Source organism: Haliaeetus albicilla, chromosome 4, assembly GCF_947461875.1.
Source record: "Haliaeetus albicilla chromosome 4, bHalAlb1.1, whole genome shotgun sequence".
Taxonomy (NCBI): Eukaryota; Metazoa; Chordata; class Aves; order Accipitriformes; family Accipitridae; genus Haliaeetus; species Haliaeetus albicilla.
In genome coordinates, this window is record NC_091486.1 from 24,775,711 (window position 1) to 24,795,455 (window position 19,745).

Genomic DNA, 19,745 nt, shown 5'->3' on the forward strand with positions numbered 1-19,745 from the left:
TCAGGCTTCATCAAAACCATCTCTCAAAAAGATTCTCTCTTGGGCTTCAACTTTAAAATTTGGTGTTATAGCAACTCCACTTAGAAGGAAGAGGATTTTAAAGTAAAGATGTCTCTAAATTAAAGCCACTGTAGTTTGGAATAGAGCACGAGGGAAGATGGAACATGTGAAATCTCTGTGTTTCCTAAGAGTACAGCCAGTGCAAATCAACATTTTCAAAGTTTTCTCCCAGCCTGAAGCAAATCTCAACCCAGGGTGTACTTTGGGCAGATCTTCATGGCAGACCCAAGGTTCACCAAGTACTTAGAAATGTCTGTGCCAGGTTTTGGTGAACTACACATAGGAATTTAACAAGAGGAAGCTGATGGACAAAAATGCTGTATAACCTTGGTAGCAGATATTATCACTAGCTTCATCTGTGACGTAAATGTATGAAAGTGTATTTGTCTTAAACACTTAATATTTACTCAGCATGGCTGCCTAAGATATTATCTCTCTGTACTTGCAAAGAAGGTATGTAGAATATATAGCAAAAAACCCGCAAAAGACTTGACAACAGACATATTCAGTCAGTACTATTAGAACTCTTAGAGCCATAGGACACTGACAGGTTCTTTAAAGAGAACTCAGTAATTTACACTGTAGTTCTCACATAAATAGAGATTTCCACTTTAGAGAAGAAACTATTATCAAAATGGACAAATTTTAGTGTACTGGAAAGAAGCCCCTGCACAATTATATCAAGCACAAATACACCTAAATATTTTCACTTGTAAAAGGCAGCCTATTATCCCTACTTCCTCTCTTATATCCATAATCAAGATGTTTAAAACGAAGCATTTTGGAATAGAATAAAATCTTTACAGTAACAAAAAGCTGAAGAATACTTTCATGAGATGTAGAATAATAAAACATGGCTTCCTATGCAGCCCTGAAGTTTTACTTAGTACCTCTTTGTTAGCCAAATCTCCACTAACTTTGAAAACAATCAGCCAATTCAAAATTTGGTATTTAGAGTTATTATACAAACCTTGTTTTTCTTAGGAAACCAGTGAATAAGAAAACCAGGATAACTGTATTTCTGTAACACTCTAAAGCAATCAAACTGTGGAAAAATGCTCAATCAGTAAGGAAATGCAGGAACGCATAATTTAATCAAGTCCTTGACATATGATAGAAGCCAATCACGGATGTGCATATTCCAAAATATTTCATTTTCATATTATTTAGGGCAATGGTCTACCCCCCTCACTTGTACTAGGTGGCATCTAACTCCAGATTTTTCCTGTTAATCTCAATGCAGTAACTCAGAGAGGATGGAATAATCTGCTCGTCCATCTGCAAACCCAGAAATAAAGGTGGCAGTCCTTTGTTGCATAAGCTCTTTTGCATAAGCCTCTAGTTTTCTCTCACTGCAGACTACTGCTGTTAACTAAGGCTCCTTTTTTCCTCACACATTATTTGTTGTCATCATTACATCCATTACATGACACTAAACATTACATACCTTCCACCACCTTCTTTGCAGTTGGGACATGTGCAAGCTACTCGTCTCAGTCTTTTTCCCTCTTGATGTGGTTGGTCCCCTTCCTCATCTACCACCTGCACTCTCAAATGTGTTAGATCATTGGTATTCAATGTAGAATCACCACTGAGCTGCCACTCTTCTGGATCAGGCTCCTCTTCTTTAATCCTAATATCTGAGGAAAAGAACAAACACAGATCCATAAGTAGCCCATTAAATAGAGAGAAGGAAACCATAATGATCAAATCTTTTTACTGTTGGGAGCACTATGTCAGTCAAAAGTCAACATCCTTCAGTGCATACTGACATTGCTTCTGTGCCCTTGTAACCTGTAATGTATTTTAAAAGTTTATCTCACTATACATTTCAAAGTTAAAGACAAGCTATAACAAAGTATTAAAGTTTAAGTTTGAACTGTTCTTGGTAGGGATTGCTGTCACCAGGAGGATATTGCTTGCTTGAAACTTGGGGGAAAACGGAGGAACCAGAGGTTGGACAGAGGTCGAAAAAAAACCAAACACATGTTTCAAATGATCCTGAATAGCCATTTATGTTTCCACAGGATTTCTCAATTAATGTGACATGTAGTAGAAACAGCTTTTCTGGATGATTTTCAGAAGTTTTCAGTATGCACAATGATATATGAAGTAATATGAGAAATCAACTAAATAAAAGGTTTTGACCTAAGAACGACCAAGATATCCAAGGAAAACAAAAAAAAAATATTCATGGCTTTGTTCCATTTTCCCCTTCTCATCTCAAATTTATGCTTTTTCCACTATACATAGAGAAGAAAACATTTAGGGAACAATGTAGAACAAACTGCAGTTATCATGTAGATTGTATCCTTAACAAACCCCACTCAAACACTGAAACCTTAACTGAGGACTGTGGCCACTCTAAATTCTTTCTGGGAGTCAGTGCATCAGCCATCATCTGTAGAATGAAGACAAAGCTGCACAGATTGCATGATAAAACGTAACAAAAACTGTGCTGGGTCAGATCATAAACAGCATCCTACCTCAGTAGAGACCAGGAAAAGACATTAATGATAAAACATATAAAGAGTAAGTTACCTGGTCTACCTTTCAAATCATGTCCAGCATTCATCTGTTTAGAGACAAAGGATGTAGCTACACACAAAAATTTGCTTGGTGCTAATAAAGTTTCCGTCCGGTCTTTCCCAACACAACAGTTTGCCTTCCTTTTACTTGCACATGTATAACCATTTGCAGGACTGTGCTGTAAACCACATCACTGATGTAACTAAAGTTAAAATAATTCTCTAGGAAACCACCACATTGGCAAGAGAATTCCAGGTCAGAAACCAGGAAGTCTAGAATATTTATCTGGTTTGGCTGCAAAAGTCAATGCTAGAAATTAAGTTTGCATGAATATGACAGCCTCTGAGCTATGGGAATCCAGGAGCTAGCACACTCACTTTTGCTGGCTCTTTATGCATGTGGTAACATTCAGCAGTACTACTGTGGTAGGCTTGTCCCAAGTCACCTGCACACTGAGCTTCACTGTTACCATAAGAAGTTCAGAATTTCAGACAGCCAACATAACAAGTATCTTTCACACAAAAACCTAGAAAACCTCTGCGGTGACTTCTAGTCTTCTGTATTAGGCATCAAACTAACGTTCCTGCCAAATTAAGTCATTTTCTGAGATTCACCTATGAAATAATTTTATTATCTATGATAATTTGTATATACTTTTTATATATAAAATTCATTTTACATTAGCAAAGATTAAAACACTACACAGCACACGAAGAGTTTATAGAATTGATCTTTCAAACTGGATACCATTAAGTATACTAATACATTCACTTACAGCAATTTTAAAATAAGGCAAAAGCCTAATTTACTCTTATGCAATGGGCACATAATAGGAATCTGAATACAGCAAAGTGGCAAGGCTGCCAGCACAGGCCAGTTCAAGCCTCCAAGCAGTTCTTTAGGACCGGATATGTTATGCACCGTACTCAAAATTCTTTTACCAATCAAATGTTCCACAAAACATACATTGTATAAATTCTGGTTTTATTTAAAATAAGAATTAAAGTAATGTTAATAAAATAAAACACTGTATTAAGAAGATAACTTCCTTATGAACTTACTAACGTTAGACACTGGCATATAGTGAGTTTGTAAAGTCAGCAGCTGAATCCAATTAGCACTGCATACACATACTTGAAAAGAGATATCAACATGTCCTAGCAAAGATCAATGGATCAAATTAGGGTATGGATCTGTGCACCCAAGACCCAACTCCACTACTGAAGTCAAACATTCCATGTAACATATGATTTCTTCTGTTACACTGACACACCAAATTCACACTCTAATAACAGATACACCTAACAGTAGAAACATGTCCCAAATGTCTCTTACTGCATATCAGTATCCAGGACTTTATACCTTCAACTCATGCAATGTTTGTTCCACTTTGCAAACCTTCATTATGAGTTCCTTCCACTTTTTTTCATCAGCATCTCTCTATTCGCAGTCCCTCCCAATCACCACCACTATTGCAGCAGCACAAAGTCTCATAATAGTTTTATAATGGTGGAAACATAAATGAGAAAATTATTTGGACAAAAAAAGAGGGACAGACAAAACACTCCTAAGAGTTGAGGATACTGGAAGAAATAACAATTTGCATAGACATACAATAGTTTATGGTATTATTTTTAAAAAAGCAAAACTGAAATGAAGTCAAAGTAGTACTGTGTATGTAATTTTGTGCTCTTCCTGGTTATCTTGGTAAGGCAAAAAGTGTAGCTATTGCTTTAGGTATTCCTCAGAAGGACCATCTTCTACTCCAGGCACACAGAAAAGTACAATATGAACTGCCAATTTACAGACAGGACTTTTTAATACCCAATTATGTAGATTATACTTTAAACAAAACAAAATTAAATAAATACCAAAATATGAAGTGTTTATCTAGCCTCTCCAGGATGCAGTATATCAGGGAGTGGACTGTATCAAATCCTGTAGCAACTCTGATTGCCTTAACAATGTCCTTAGAACCAATGAGTCTGTTGCCCTCCAAGTAAGTTTTACATTATTGCATGAGGGAAAATTCCATCACTATTTTTGGGGGGAGGAGGGGATGTCACTGTAATTTAAACAGTAAGAAAATGAAGGAGTAGAAAGGGCAAACCATGGAGAAGAGCAAAAGATAAGAGTCTTCTCCAGTGCAATAGAACTGGAGATTATGCAAATTCATATAGATAGCAACAACTCCACATTTCTCCCTTGGTGTTCCTCTGGACGTGCTCTGTTCTAATTCAGCCTCAACTGACAGAATACTAGGTTTTACACATACTCTGCAAAAAATTGGGCCTAAAAAAATTTGCATAATCCCTTAAGTCATGAGAAGCCAATGCAAACATTGGTAAATTTGAGGCAACTTTTGTTTTCTACCAATTAAACACAGGCTAAATGAAGGTTACGTTTTCTTTACTACTATTTTACTTTCATGCTTTCAAATTTCTGTATGCCCTTACTTCTTAAGTTCAACACCTAGTACTAGGTAAGTATGAAAGGGAAATTCAGACAGATACTGTTTCAAACTGCCTACTGATTCTGAAAACCATATATTCTCTTCAAGTTCTTCTTGGTATCTAGTGAGCTAGATTTGTTTTAGGTTTTGCTTTCCTCTAGAGGATAGAAATTGGTATCTTGGTGTACAATTTTGATCCAAAGGTAGTATTTCATAGTCACAGAAAGCCCAGAGCTGACTACAATATGCAGCAAGTTTAAGTGTATTTGGCAAATAAAAACAATAACTAAGAGAGTTGTTTAAAGCGCTTCAGAGAAGAATAACTAAACTGACAGGATGAAACTATGCAGATGTAAATACAGCTTAACCTATTCTTGAGTACATTTCAACTATAATCTAGTGTGGAGAGAATTACTGCAGCCCACTGATACAGCCAGGTCATTTACCTACTTCACCATGTATCAGATGAATGCAACAGTTAAGCTTCGTGTTCTATCTTGGTCTGTTTCAACTAGGACTTGAATAAAACGCTGTTTTCTTCATCTATGACAGACGTTATTAGTTTACCAACAGCCACAGAAACAGGGATAAACTAGGAAGGGAGGAGTATGCAGTGCACAACCGCTTCATTTGAGAACTATGCCACCCCTTTAATTTTTTCATGTATCTGCCTCTGCACAATGTCACATAAAGGCACTCTCAACATTACCTGTAACTGTCTCCAAACTGCAGGCTTCTAGTTCAGCTGCTTTTCCTAGATGCTGAAAGCCAACCTGCCATTTCACTCAGCTAAACTTTACAAGTTCCTGATCTGAAAAGCAGAAATATGGCCTTTCAACTGAAAACAGATTTGCAGCAGCACTGCACATACCTTCACACCGATTTCCTCACAGCATCACAAATTGACTGTCTGCACTTTCAACATCTTGTAATCAGTCATGCCTATTCATTTATTTTTCCAAATAGATGCTTCCCTTCCCACCCCTCCCAAGAAAACAGATGTAAATTCCCATCTTTTTCTTGTTAATTTTGTTTTCAGTTTTCTCTACAGTGCAACCCACATTCCCTCAGTATCTGGACTCATCTTGCCTTAATCTCTGGATGTGAGGAAGCTTTAATAAAGATGTTCAACTTTCTTAGACACTCTGTTTATTCATTCCCATCTCAACTAAGCTTCCTAAACAAATCTAAATTAAACTCTCCCTACTAATTGGCCAGCTGTGCAAGTCTTTCAGACAGGAGCTCAACAAGGTTAATGATTTCTACTCTGATTTGCTCCCCAAAACTTAAGTGTGAATATAGGCATTTTTATTATGTAATAAATTACAAGGCAACAGAAGATACACTACAGAATGTCATCTTGAAATACCTGTGAACGTCAGCTCAGAAGAAAAGACTATCATCTAGTTTCAGTAGCTCTAAATCAGATTTTAAGTTTCTGAGGAAAACCATTGTTGTGTCCAAGTCTAAGAGCGGGACCTCACAGTACTAAGTATTTAAGCGGTACTAGCAAAATGATTAAAAATGGAGCTGTAGATTCTTTTCTTGCAAGAAATGCCACATACTGTACTTCCAAGTGATCCTATGCATTACTGTAAGCTGATTTTTTTAAAAATTTGAATCACGAAAGTACTTAAGCCAGCGCTACCACAACACATATTATGCATCAAAGAACAGTTACTTACCTCAGAGTAACTGCAGTTCTTTGAGATGTGTTGTCTACAGATTCTCAAGATTTTGGATTCTTATGGACAGTAATGCCTGCTGCAGCATGCCCTTATTTTTTTCTTTTTTCCCATAGTTGAAAATATAAGAGGGGATTAACTAGAAAGGGGGAGGAAGAGTTGATCATGCTCGATATAGAAGAAGCCATAAACTGCAGGAAGACATAGAGAATTCTGTGACCAGCGGGGTTAAGTATTCCTACATAAAAGAGTATTAGACTGCTGCTAGGGTCGAACAACAGAATTGTCAGCAGTAATTCAGGAAGGCAGAACTGTTCAACAAGTATTTCTGTTCTGTATTTAGGTAAAAGCCAAATAAAGGTCCTATCACTAGATGAGAATGAAAAGCTTCCCACTGACAGTAAGTCAGGAAGATGTAAAAACAGCTGTTGAAATAAACACTTAATAAATCAACAGATTAGGATCATTTTCATTCAATAATTTTAAGAGAAGGCTGAAGAGCTCTCTGCAGTTTTAATGCTGCAAGCCTTTGACCATGTGAATGCTCCAGTGGGTTAGAAAAAAGCTAGCACTGTGATAATACTGAAAAAGGGTAAAAAAAGACTCAAAGAAGTAGGGGAAGAATTAATGCCACTCAAAATGGGATTACGGGAACAATTAGATTAAAAAGTAATTTTTTTTTTTTAAATCAATGATGACACCATTATTGATGTAATATACTTGAGAGTTCTGCACAGCAAGTGACTTATTAGGATACAGTAAAACATTTTGATTGAGAAAAATGAAGTACAAAACATACATGGAATACATGGATTAAAACTGGCATGAAGTTTAAATGCAGATTAAGAACTATCATTTCTGTATGATAAATAATGAGGACATGCCACTGACAATGTATATTTTTTTTTCCCCCTTTTGTCCTTAAAAATTACTACCTTTTAAAAAAACATGTCTTCTACAAGCAGCGAAAGACAACCCATCTACAACCCAGCCTTATCTTCAAGAGGGCAATCACAACTAGGATCCTGGTGAGCATTCCTGGCATTACGAAAAGATTGCCATTGTCCTTGGTAGAAACTTCAGATACTGACAAGTTAGCTTGAGAGATCAAAATCAAAGTATGTGATCCTGCCAAGAAGTTCAAAAGGCAAGAAAACTGCACAGAACCTGAAACAATGGACCTAAAGCGCCGAGACTGCAAAAAGACAGAGGATGAGTTTCCAGCCTTCTTTTTAAGTTGAAGCAGTACTGGAAATAAAATCCCTTGCCTCTTTCACTTCATGGATACTTGCCATACATCCCCACAGGTATAAGAGAGTTTTCCTTTTGCTTCAGGAGTATCTTTTAAAAAGGGTATCTGAAAAATGAAAAAGGAACGAGTACCTGAAACTTGAGAATATATTCTTTCGTGAACATCCTGAGGATATCTGAGCTTAAGGTAACTCAGGCTAACCTCCTTAACCTTAAGAATCTAAGTTGCATCACCAGACACCCAGCATACATGACAGAATATTCACGTAAGAGTAACATACATACAACAAAGTTTCACCTCACCACCCTGGGCTGCAAGAAAATTAATTACACTCTGAGCTGTTTTGGAACACAGAGCAGAAAAGCACATTAAGTACAGACACAGAGGAAGGATGTGACAATTCAATCTTTTCAAGAATTTGAAGAAAAACGCAGTTCTATTCCACAGCAGTAGATACTACATTAAAGTAGTAATCAGACTAACTGAAAGTTATGCAAACTTTCTTACACTTGAAGTGAGGTAGTTGAGTATATGCTGTTACAAGCAAGATTGTGAAACACATACAAGCATGATTGTCTAATTCTTTCACAATTTATTAATTTCCTTTGAAAATGATGAGAAAATAAGGAATGTAATTTAAGCATGCTGAAAGCAAACTATTTACACAAGATTGGTACATGAATAGCTAATTCCTGCACTAACTTAAATTTGTCAGTTTCCAATTTAATTTTTCATATAAAAAAATAAAACAGTGAGGGAATTGTTTTTAACTATTTTGATTTTAAAACATGCAAACTAAATGCTTCAAAAGTAAATGGGATAGCCCAAAACAGATGTTGTCAGATTAAAATATTTACTTAACATCATTGCTTCAGTTTACTTTATGCATTTCATAAGACTTTTTTTAATAATCAGATTCAATTTCATAACACCACCATGCCCTTCTCTCAAAATCTTGGTATAAAGAATGCCTTAGAAGGAAAAAGTGCATAACTGAAAGTAAAATTAATAAGGTTAAAAACTGGAAGTTAAAAAAGAAAGTGAAATAACTAAGTTGTGTAACACTAAAAACCAGCCAGAACTAGATGCCAGAAGAAAGCTATACTTTAAGTAGTATTCTGCACTACTTCACCAGAAGCATTAAAACATTGAAATGACCATCCCTGCAAGTAAAACTGTAAATACTCCATCTTTAATTTTGTCTGTTTGGGGGTTTAGACTGTTTTACCTAACAGATGTTAGACCAAAGCCTCACAAGATACCAGCAGATGAAAGATAAGTTGTCACTCGGGCAACTATTTACCTTGAAAATTGTCAGCCAATTTTTTGGCCAAATTTAGAATAGCTAAATTACTTCAGCATGATAAAGACTTCAGGTTCCGGCAGGAATGGAATGAAGTCCCCACCACAAATAGCCAACCACTCCCACTCTATCAACTGGTATAAGTTCATCAACAGGCATGACTGTAAGCTTCAACGGCAGCAGGCAGATGAGTCCGTTAAGTAGCTGTGTATACTCCTGCAGAGGAGGAGGTGGGAAGAAAGATGCAGAAATGAAGAGCTTAGTTTTGCAGTGGCACTTTGAGTCAACTCTTGAAAGGAATCCCTCTGACTTTATTCCAACTGTAGACCAACCTGGAAAACTGTTTGTAGGTTTTTTTTATTTTTAAATAAATGAATCTTCCAGCTGAGTGTGTCTGGGTTGATAAGCAGCAAAGTCCCTTCTCAAGCCAATGCCACTTTCTTTCAGGTCACTTGCTAGTTTCTTCAGGTACTTCTCTGGACTATTCCAGTAGCATGAAAACAAAAAATGCATCCAGTATCTTATAAAGAGTTAAGCAACTTAGACATGACCTGGTAAAATTGCCTTTTTTCAGGAAATAACAAATCCAAAACTGATTCAGTACATTAATCAATTATCTGAGACGCTATTACAATTAGATTTTAATTAACACTGTTAAGTCTCTTTTGTCTGGACAATGGCTTTAGGGAAAAAAAAAATCCAGTAACTTAAAAATTGTTTCAAATTGACAAAACTTATAGGATCAGAAACATTAAAACCAAGTTGGTACATTTCAGTACCCTGTATTTTTCCAAAAGGAATGCTACTCTATATGAAATGTTTGAAGAAGAAATCTATAAACATGCTAATAAAAATAAATACCTTTCTTGAACAGGTAAGTTGCTAAAGAGTAACGTGAACTGTGCGTGTAATGGCTCTTTTTGTTACACACAATGCAGTATTTTATTACAAACTGCCAACAAAAGGAGTAGACTACTAAAGAGCTTTCTCAGGTTTAACTTCCTCTCAAGACCAGAAGACTGAAGCCAGAACACAGGTGAGAAAGATACCTCTTTGCCAGTGTTTAACATGTAGATACTATTTGATATAGCTTTTGTTTTGAAAAGCAATGCTGAAGAAAGTTTCGGCTATGACTAACCAATACCCTTTCCTTCTCTACCACAAGGCAACACTAAGCACAATGAGGAGGAATATGAGCTCTAATAAACACTGTAAAATAAAAAAAAGCTCAGCCAAGACTTTCAGAACAAATTCAGTGCAATGGAAAGCTCTGCATATGTATGCCTGGGTGGACATTTTGGTAGAAGCATAATTTCTGGACATTTTTCAAAGAAACCTGTGCATTTACTGGACAAAGCTATTAGCTTTGGTTTAGGGTTGTGATGATTTTCCATTATTTAAACACAATGTAGGACCTAGGGGAGGACATTTTTTCCTCTGGCACACTCATGAAAACAGTAAAGATGCCCTCTGCTGCTTACCTGGGAAGCGAGGCTTGGTTGAACACCTCTCACCTTTGGTAGGTGTAGCTACCAAAATCTAAAATCTAACCCACAGTTTTCACAGCTACACTGCTAAAACAGCGATCTACATTATTTGGACTTCAGATAATTACCAACCATCTCTGCTTGAAGACTAGGAATATGTTCTTTTTATTTTTGCCTCAGGTAGAAAAGTTTTGCTAAATGAAAACACAAAATACAGCCCAATTGTCTTTGTTATGGAAGGAAGTGCATCACCTGGGCTGGGGGGAGAAAATACAGGGAAACCTTTCTTATCTTGCTTCAAAGCTTGTTGGTAATTTGCAGAAAAGAGGAATCAAGTAGCCTCTCACCCTTTAGCTTTAACTTCTCTCATTCTGCTGTCACTTCCACATACCTTCCTCATTCAGTTTAAAACTAAACTGTTTTTCCTCATTTGCAGATCAGAAGAGCAATACAGTTTTGACTGCAAACATTTTTTTTACAATTTAATTACCTGCTTCTAATTGCATATTTATTCTTCAACCTCAAGAAGGGTGCCATACAATCTTGTAAGGGATTATAAATAAGAAGGGGAGGAACATCACTGAAAAAGATTATCCCAGACAACTTCGATATAGACAAAATACCAGATGCATATGGAAAAGACACTGAAGGTCAATCAAGATAATTCAGTCTGATTCTGTTAGTTAGAAGCAGTTTCACATTGATCGTTACTTTGGAAAAGTGAGTTTCTTGTAACATAAAGGAGGGACCAATTAAATTCTCCCCAAATTTAGGGGATGGCAGTTTTAATACCTTCCAGTCCATTTACTCTTCCTAGGCAAGTAAGAAAATGTCACTATAAATCTCCACCCTATCTTTTATATAACCAGGTGTTTATAGCTATTCACTTCAGGCAATAGTTTCTGCTATTCATCTACTGCTTCTACCTATTTAATCACATTTCATATATCCCATTTACTCTGTTCCCTTCCGATGTGAAATTCCTCACAGGAAAATACAGTTAAAGAATGCTTGATGGAACTCCCTTGCATTTTATTATGAACCACCATTAAAACACTCTCAAGGACCATCAACAGACAAACTAATATACACAGCAGGCTCAACTTCTTGTTCATGTGTCTTTTCTTTTGGTTCCTCTCTCCTTTTCCTATGTTTCTTCTCAAGCTTCTGCTGTTACTCCACAAGCAATAACATTATCTACATGATCCTATGCCAAATATAAATCTCAGAAATAAAGAAGTTGTCATCCTCCTTGTATTTTGTATTAGCCACAGGGCCCTTCTTCCAAGAGCTGGATTCTGACATCTGAGTTTAGCTGTATTATCATGCACAATACCTGCTTTTTGTTACTAATGTCTATACCCCATGTCCTGATAGGTAACAAGGTGTGATACAGACAAACCAAGACTTTCTGCGGTCACTGGAAATAGAAAATTTAAGAATCAAGATTACCCAGCAGAGCAAATGCTGTGAACAGCACACTCATCTGTTTGGTGCCGTTGCCTACAAGCCAACGAGAAGCAGGCTTATCTAGGTCTGGGTAACTTTGCCTTGATTAAGTCCATAATACAGAAGTCACTTCCAAAACAAAATGAAGTTAAAAAAATCCCAGCTTATTATTTTAAATTCAAATTTAAAGCAAGATTCCTGACATAGACTATACCAATATCAGTAACTATGTAAGTATTATAATCAGTAGACTTTTGAAACAAACCCAGTTCAGCAGCTCCTCTAGGCACTCTTCACTTAACATTGCATTCTTCTCACATGCTTAATAGGCACACAGTACAAAACATTTATGTTTTACTTAAACATTTATGCTTCAGTATCTTAATGAACCAGAGCCTTGAATCACATGATTATAGTAAAACAGCAATTCCCAAACTACTTTGTGTAGCAGTTCCCTCCCAAATTACCTCTACAGCTCACTCTGCCCCTCATAACTAGCCTGGGCACAACCCAGCAATGATGAGATTAAATGGCTTCCAGTTCAGCAAAATGTCTTGAACCTCAATCACCTCTCATTCTTTCTTTTAGGTAGCTACGCCCTGAAATTTGGAATGCACTTTATCAAAGTTACCAAAAATAAACAGGCATGTTTATTTTTTCCTCACATTAAGAAACACCTATTTTAAGAAAATAGCTTTTCTTCCTTGCTTACAGAGATAAAACACACTGTGACGTTTATCATTAACAATTGTACATTCTGAAACATAATGCAAATAAATAGTACTGGAAATTCACGTATGTTCTTAAGCACAGCCTCCATTTTGATATTTACATGCTTGTTTCACTTCTGCTTACATGAGTTTTGTACATCATAGTTACACTGATATTAAATCAGTAGGAAACGAATTTAACAAAATGGCAGATGAACAACAGCACCTCAGGGGGTCAGGGGAAAAAAACTGCATCAACAGAAATATTTGGATTTTCCATGAAAACATCATCTATTCAGGAGTGGGAAGAATGGGTTATGCTAATGATACTGCTGCCATAGAAGAGTGGTAGTTGATAGTCAGCTTTCCTCCTTCTCAATTTAGTATTCACATCTTCTGTGTGGTAAGACTTATAAGCACCGATAAACATTGTATTAGAAGTGCTGTTAACTAATATGACCAGCTGGGAGTTACAGAAGCTTATACTAAAAGAAGTGAGGTGGGACTATGTTCTACTGTTACAGCAGTTTCTAATGGAACAGTAGTTTCAAATAAAATCTATTATCACTACACTTAACCCACTGTATTTTGTAGGCTTCCACAGCAAGACAATAATGTTACGATTATCACCATTTAAACCAACCACATGCAATAATAAAAAACAATTTTCTGCAAAAACAGTAAAATAAATACCTGCAGGACTGCCAGCATTTTCTCCTTGATGCAGCTGAATACCAGCAGAATCTATAGAGTTTACTGTAACTGTCTGTAGATTTGGCAATTGAGCAGTGCTTAGACTAACTGGAGTTGACGTCAACGCCCCACCTGCTGCAACTTGACCAAGTGTGAGAGTCTGCACAGGGGTTAGAGTTATTTGTTGACCAGGTGCATTCTGAATTTGCAAGTTCTGCAAGTTCTGAACTCCTTGCACTTGAAATGTCTGCCAGGTTATCTGCCCAGAAGGGGTCACTGTTTGTGCCTGAATTAAAAAAGTTCCAGGATTCAGCTGCAGTTGAAGATTTTGAAGAGCCTGTTGAGATATACTTTGACTTGCTTGCACACCGTGGATTGTCTGCTGCGCAATACCTTGTACAATCTGGGCTTGACTGGTTGGCTGCTGAGACTCTTGAAGTTGTATGTGTTGTACAATTGGCTGTGCTGTGGAGACCTGAATATTCTGAGCCTGTGTGTCATCAGAGACTGATGTCTGGATGTAATTTCCCTGAAGATCAGAACTATGAACTTGACCACTAGTTGTAGTCAAGTTGTTTGCATTTTGTTCCAATATACTTGAACTGTCTATGGTAACGGGCAATTGTGATGAAGATGATGTTGGCACAAATAAGTCATTATCAGTGGCGGTTTCTGTAATTTCAGGAGAAACTTGTTCACCAGTCCTTTCAGAAGTATCTGAACTATCCATGGCCTGTCCAGTATTTATCAAGTGCCCATCTGCATTAATGCCTGCTGTCATGGTTTGAGAACCACTGCCAAGTCCCAGAGAATCTAGATCAACACTATTGATGGGTACAAAAGTAATGTTTCCTGGCAGTCCAAGAGGGACGTTAGCAACTACTTGTGCTTGGCCAGGGAAAGACGAACCACCAATTGCAACTCCCTGAACCTGGACTTGACCAGACTGTGATAAGATATTCTGAATATTAGCTGAAGGTGTTCCAGAGGCAATGATGGTTTGATTAGAGCCAGGAATGATCTGAATTTGACCAGTTTCTTGATTTATACTGCTATTATCAGAAGAGGCTGCAAAGCCAAGTTGAACCTGCTGACCATCCGCTGTCTGGATCTGGGGTATTACTTGGTATTGTACGTTAGACACTGTACCATTCGACGAATCTGATCCTGGTGCAACAGAAAAGATTTGTTGATTTTGCAAACTCTGAATAGGAAGGACATACTGCCCACTTGAAGTTACTGTGGCAGCACCTGGAATCTGGACTATATTACCAGCTTCATCCTTTATAGTGGCAGGAGCTGCAGACAAGACCTCCCATCTATTTGGAGTTCCTGTTAATTGCACAGAAGCCAAATCCCCTGTCTGAATAAAAAGAAAAAAGAAAAGACAAAATTAAAACAAGAGACCTAGAGACTATATGCTAGAACAGTCATGCAGTTCCAACACTAGAGATTGATACACTACTAGAAAACATGCAGTGCAGCCCATATGAACAACAGCAACCGGATTAGAACTATGAAATACAGATTTTGTAAGTGAGCTAATGCCTAAGTCAGGGTAACCAACCTGTGGGTCGTGAGCTGCATGTTGCTCGCGAGCAGGTCAAATGCAGCTCCTGTGCCATGGCTACGTCAGGTGACCAGCAGCAGGGTTATTCTGGTGTGGGGGCTGCTGGGTAATCCAAATCCCTGGCTGTGGGAAGAAGGGAGCTGGCAGGGGCTGCTGGAGCTGTCATCACCAGATTACCCTGGGACTCAGCTACGCTCTTTACCTAGCCCGGCACCTATTGCACAGAAGTGGAGGAATTGCTGTGAAGCCAATGTCACCTGTATCTCCTGGAGCTCCACCGCCTTTTGACTCTGGTCTATATGGTATAGATGTGCACGTTGTTACTCTCAGCAGTACCAAGAGTGTTAAGAGGTGACTTAGTCACACAGTTGGAAAGATTGGATAGCCTCAGTTTAAGTTACACGTAATACAAAGTCCTAGTATTTATAAGCTTGTACGAGTTACTGTTTCACTAGGGAAGAAGGCCTCTAAACTAAGGACTTGTACACTGAAATCACAGTTGGATTAGTCATATGTATCCATTGGGGGGGGGGGGGGGGGGGGGGAGAAAAAAAAATCTATCTTCATTAAGTTGGAACAATAGAAAAGGTCAATGTTTCAGAACAGACCCCCGGATGGTTAAAGACTGAAGAACCTAAGGACTGAGGTAGTAAGCTTTTGTTTCTTATTCAGTAAAGAAAAGGTAAATTGCACTTACCTTTCTTTACCAAAGCGAGCTTTTTCAGAATAGAGTATTAAGAATTAGATTTAACATCCTGCAATGCTTAGCACAGATTTGTGTAGTCAACCAACTTGGTATCGTAAACAACCATCAATCTAAAAAAGTTGTAGTTAAGTTTCTCCTTATCTGTTTTATGGCACTACAGTAAACCAATGGAATAACTTAATATTTAGCAGCAAGTAAGTAACTTGTCTAAAAACTCATTCAGCTCTGTGAAACAAATTTTGTCTCTTTGGCAGAGTCCACATAGAGAAAAAAAAAACACCTCTAGTTTGTCCTTCTGCACTGATCCTGTGATCACTCCTGGTAGGGAAGTTACCGGAGCATATTGCAGCTTCCTTCTCATGCTGCACTCTTGACGTCCTTTAGAATAAAACCTGGATATGCAAAATACAGCACACAGCTTATTCTTCTCCAACATGGCATTGAGACTTAGCCAGCCTGAATGAATCCTGCGGCATGCATCCAAGTGAATTTAGTCCACAGTGTAGACTGGGACTTTGTTACTTTCACTTTCTTATCCTATTCCAAGCTGGGACACTAAAATGTTTACATGTACAAGAAAAATACTCTATTTATGAAGACCGAGTACTTATTTTAAAAGTTTTACTGTGCTTGGCAAGCTTCATTTCCAATAAGGAAACAAACATCTTGGTTCTAAATTCCTCTCAAGAGCTGTACAGATAACAATTGTGAATAAAAAAGAATGCTAGCCTTCTTTTGCCCTCAAAGTTATATATAATCTTTCAGGTAGTTCATTAGTAAATAGATACAGCATCACCAGAACAAAACTAATTTTATGGCCTTAATGCTTCAAGGATCAGAAAGAGAAAGAGGAGTAATGGTAATTCCATTTTATTATTTTCCTTTTATACTCATTAGCTTTTCATTTAAAGAATATATTTAAATCCTTTAGTCTTTCAGGCTTATAATTTATGAGATTAGAAAAAAAATATGCAATATTCAATATCACACCATCTTATCTAGAAAAAGGCAAAAAATTCCATTTTCCTCTGCTATCAGATTAGCTTTATACTCTTGCGTTTAATATTGTTTACACATAGGTACCAGCTGCTGAAATGCTGCTAAGAAAGTTCATAACTACTCAATTCACTACTATATAAATACTGCAGGTTTCGTAAAGTATCAAAAGATCCATAAAAGTCATGGGTAAACATCAGTCAGAAAATACCAAAAGCAAAAATATGATTGTTGTATGTTTAATGTGTGTCATTATAAAATAAATGTATAATGTAACGTGCTGATAGTATCTGTTAGAACAAGAAAGATAAAGTAATGGGAACCATTACAAGTCTGATATAATTTTTCACCGATTTAAGACTATGTACAGGCAAATGTTGAATGTTTAGACTATAACTGGACTGACCTAATACACAATACTATGTCTATGTCTACGTCTACTCATACTTAATACATGTGAGTATCCTCCACAGAAATAGTTCAAAGGGAACCTGTCTCCTTCATGATACAGAGATGACCTACGATACTCTTCTCCTCCCCAAACACGTTGATTTCCATATCGCCATTCAATGGCCTTTGCCCTTTTCAAGTTGGGCACACATCTCTCCTCACCTTTTCATGATCTAGTGAAATCTAGTACCTCAAATCCTGCTCTGTAAGGGTTTTAGCGCAATAGAGCCACTCTTTCAGTAGATGCACTCGTCAGTCCAGGCTAGCCATGCACATGGATATGAAGCTACTGCTACACATAGTACATGAAATGCCTGTTATTCAGATGTTGCTCTTACAGCTGGCTGTATCAGACACTACCAGATGAATCATGAGGAGGGAGGGGCAAAAAGAGGGTGAGGCTTTCAAGAAACTATCTGGCAGCTATCAAAATTACTAGTATTAAAGCATGAAAACACCCTGCATGGCAAAGAGCATTTGCAGATGATCTCTAACCTCAACTGGTTATCAACCTGTCATAACAAGCTTGACTCTTATACCGTTTCTCAAAGTCTGCTGAGCTAGTAGGACATTTCTTGGACTCCTTTTCCTACTAAAAAGAGTAGTAACCTTTCACTGCATACTCAATCAATTAAGCATTGTTGTAGTAACTCAAAGCTCTACCATTGATGTATGAGCAGCAACATCTACAGCCCAGTCGCTTACTGATCTTTACAGTGCAGTCCTAATAGACCAGAGTTTTGTTTGCTGTCTCTCGGCCATCCGTGAAAAATACTTAGATGGTAGCGGTAAAGCAACAGTTCTTCTCCTTATCAACCGATACTCAGACAGCAGTTATTTGGAAGCCGCTCCTTTAAGAGAAGGCTGGATGGTTGCAATCCAAAGGCTCTGTGTCAAGATGAAGGGACAAAGATCTGAGGAAAGTTCAGCATTAGCACTACTCAGTCAAGGAGAAGAGAACAGGAAGCAAGGGGGAGTTCACTGGAAGCAGTATCAGGAAACAAGAGAAAGAGACAGGAACAGAGCCAAGAGAGTAGCTGGCACAAGGCATGGGAAGAATTAAAATCAAATGATACGTCCACCTGAAGAAAGGTCAAGTACCACCAAAGAGTGGAAGCAACAACCACTGTTCAGCCTGTCTTTTGATTCTTTGACAAGCCTTGTAGAACTTCCAGCGGGTAACATAAAGAGATCTCTCTGAGCCTAAATTCTCATCCCTGAAGAATGAGGGGTCGTGATAAATAAAAATCTAGTTAACTGTCTTGTTCAATCTGTTTATAGAGAAAATTAAAGCAACTTTAAGTCAAATGTGGAAGGAGATAAGAAAAATACATACAGAAGACAAAATACCTTTAAAAAGTGATCTAAACCATGTGGAGGGATGGGACTTGGGTTGAAAAAAATAAAACATCCTTCACCAAAGTAAAATTGGAAATAGCAGAAACATCCCTGTAAGAACTGGTATATGTTGTAGGCACCTGCATTTCAACATGTCAAATGTGATCAACTGGACACATGCTATTAGCCATCAGTATTTTATTGCTAAAGAACTATCAAACGTTTATCTGTGCCAGTCTATTGTGGACTGCTTTTTGCTGCACTTTTCAGGAAGTCACTTTTGCCCCATTTAGTCCTGGAGCAAAAGCATCAGCAAAACGAGCAGAGGTGGACAGATAATGAGTCACGAGCTCCTAAACATTTAAAAATCACACACCTAACGAAGAAGATTGGCCACTGCCTCATCCAAATTGTTGTTTTATGAAAGAGTTAGGGCTCTAGTGCACGAGTTTAACATCATGTGTTTACCAAGCTACAGTAAACGATCTGTGCATTCTTAGGTCATTACAAATATAAGATAAAATGCACTTGCTTCAACTCTTTCATTAAGGTATGAGCTAATACATTCTATCTTGTATTTGCCATAGGTTAAAAACATGTTCAACATCAGTCAGTGTGGTTCAGCTCACACAAAGCTGCTTGTTAAGGCAAATTAATTTCTGTTGCATGTTTCAGCCCTCTGTCAGTGAAGCCACTCAATTCAGAGAAATACTTTTGCCCAAATCAAAAGTTTAGAGAATCAAAGAATATTTCAGGTAAAAAGTATATCTGGGGCTGCTTAAAATGTTATTTTAAAAGACAATTCCAATCAGGTGAAACATATCTAACATTTAATTGTGTCTAATTTAAGAAACATCTACATCTTTTTGCTTGGGACAACTGGACCCAAAACATTAATAGCTTGGTTTTAATCAGCAGAACTTCAGAACCTATTTAAATTAAGACAATACAATGTCTCTGACATTAGTAGAAACAAGAAAGCTGCAGTGTTAAGGAATGACACATGGCAACAAGGAGGCATTTTTAACTCGATTGTATGCAACTTCATTTGTTTATTAATTACTA

The 19,745-nt window shown here is 37.4% G+C and overlaps 1 protein-coding gene across 2 annotated transcripts in view; it reads right to left on the reverse strand.

Annotated features, from left to right (window-relative positions):
• Positions 1-19,745, reverse strand: part of SP3 (Sp3 transcription factor) — a 35,919-nt gene that overhangs the window by 9,564 nt on the left and 6,610 nt on the right. Inside the window, exons 4-6 of one of the 2 annotated variants that reach the window (XM_069781453.1) lie at positions 14,893-14,983; positions 13,621-14,787; positions 1,508-1,700 (exon numbers count right to left, since the gene is read on the reverse strand). In XM_069781453.1, coding sequence (XP_069637554.1) covers positions 1,508-1,700; positions 13,621-14,787; positions 14,893-14,983 — 1,451 coding nt within the window. Of the gene's footprint in view, positions 1-1,507; positions 1,701-13,620; positions 14,984-19,745 lie in introns of both variants that reach the window. The other variant, XM_069781452.1, reaches the window with a different exon arrangement.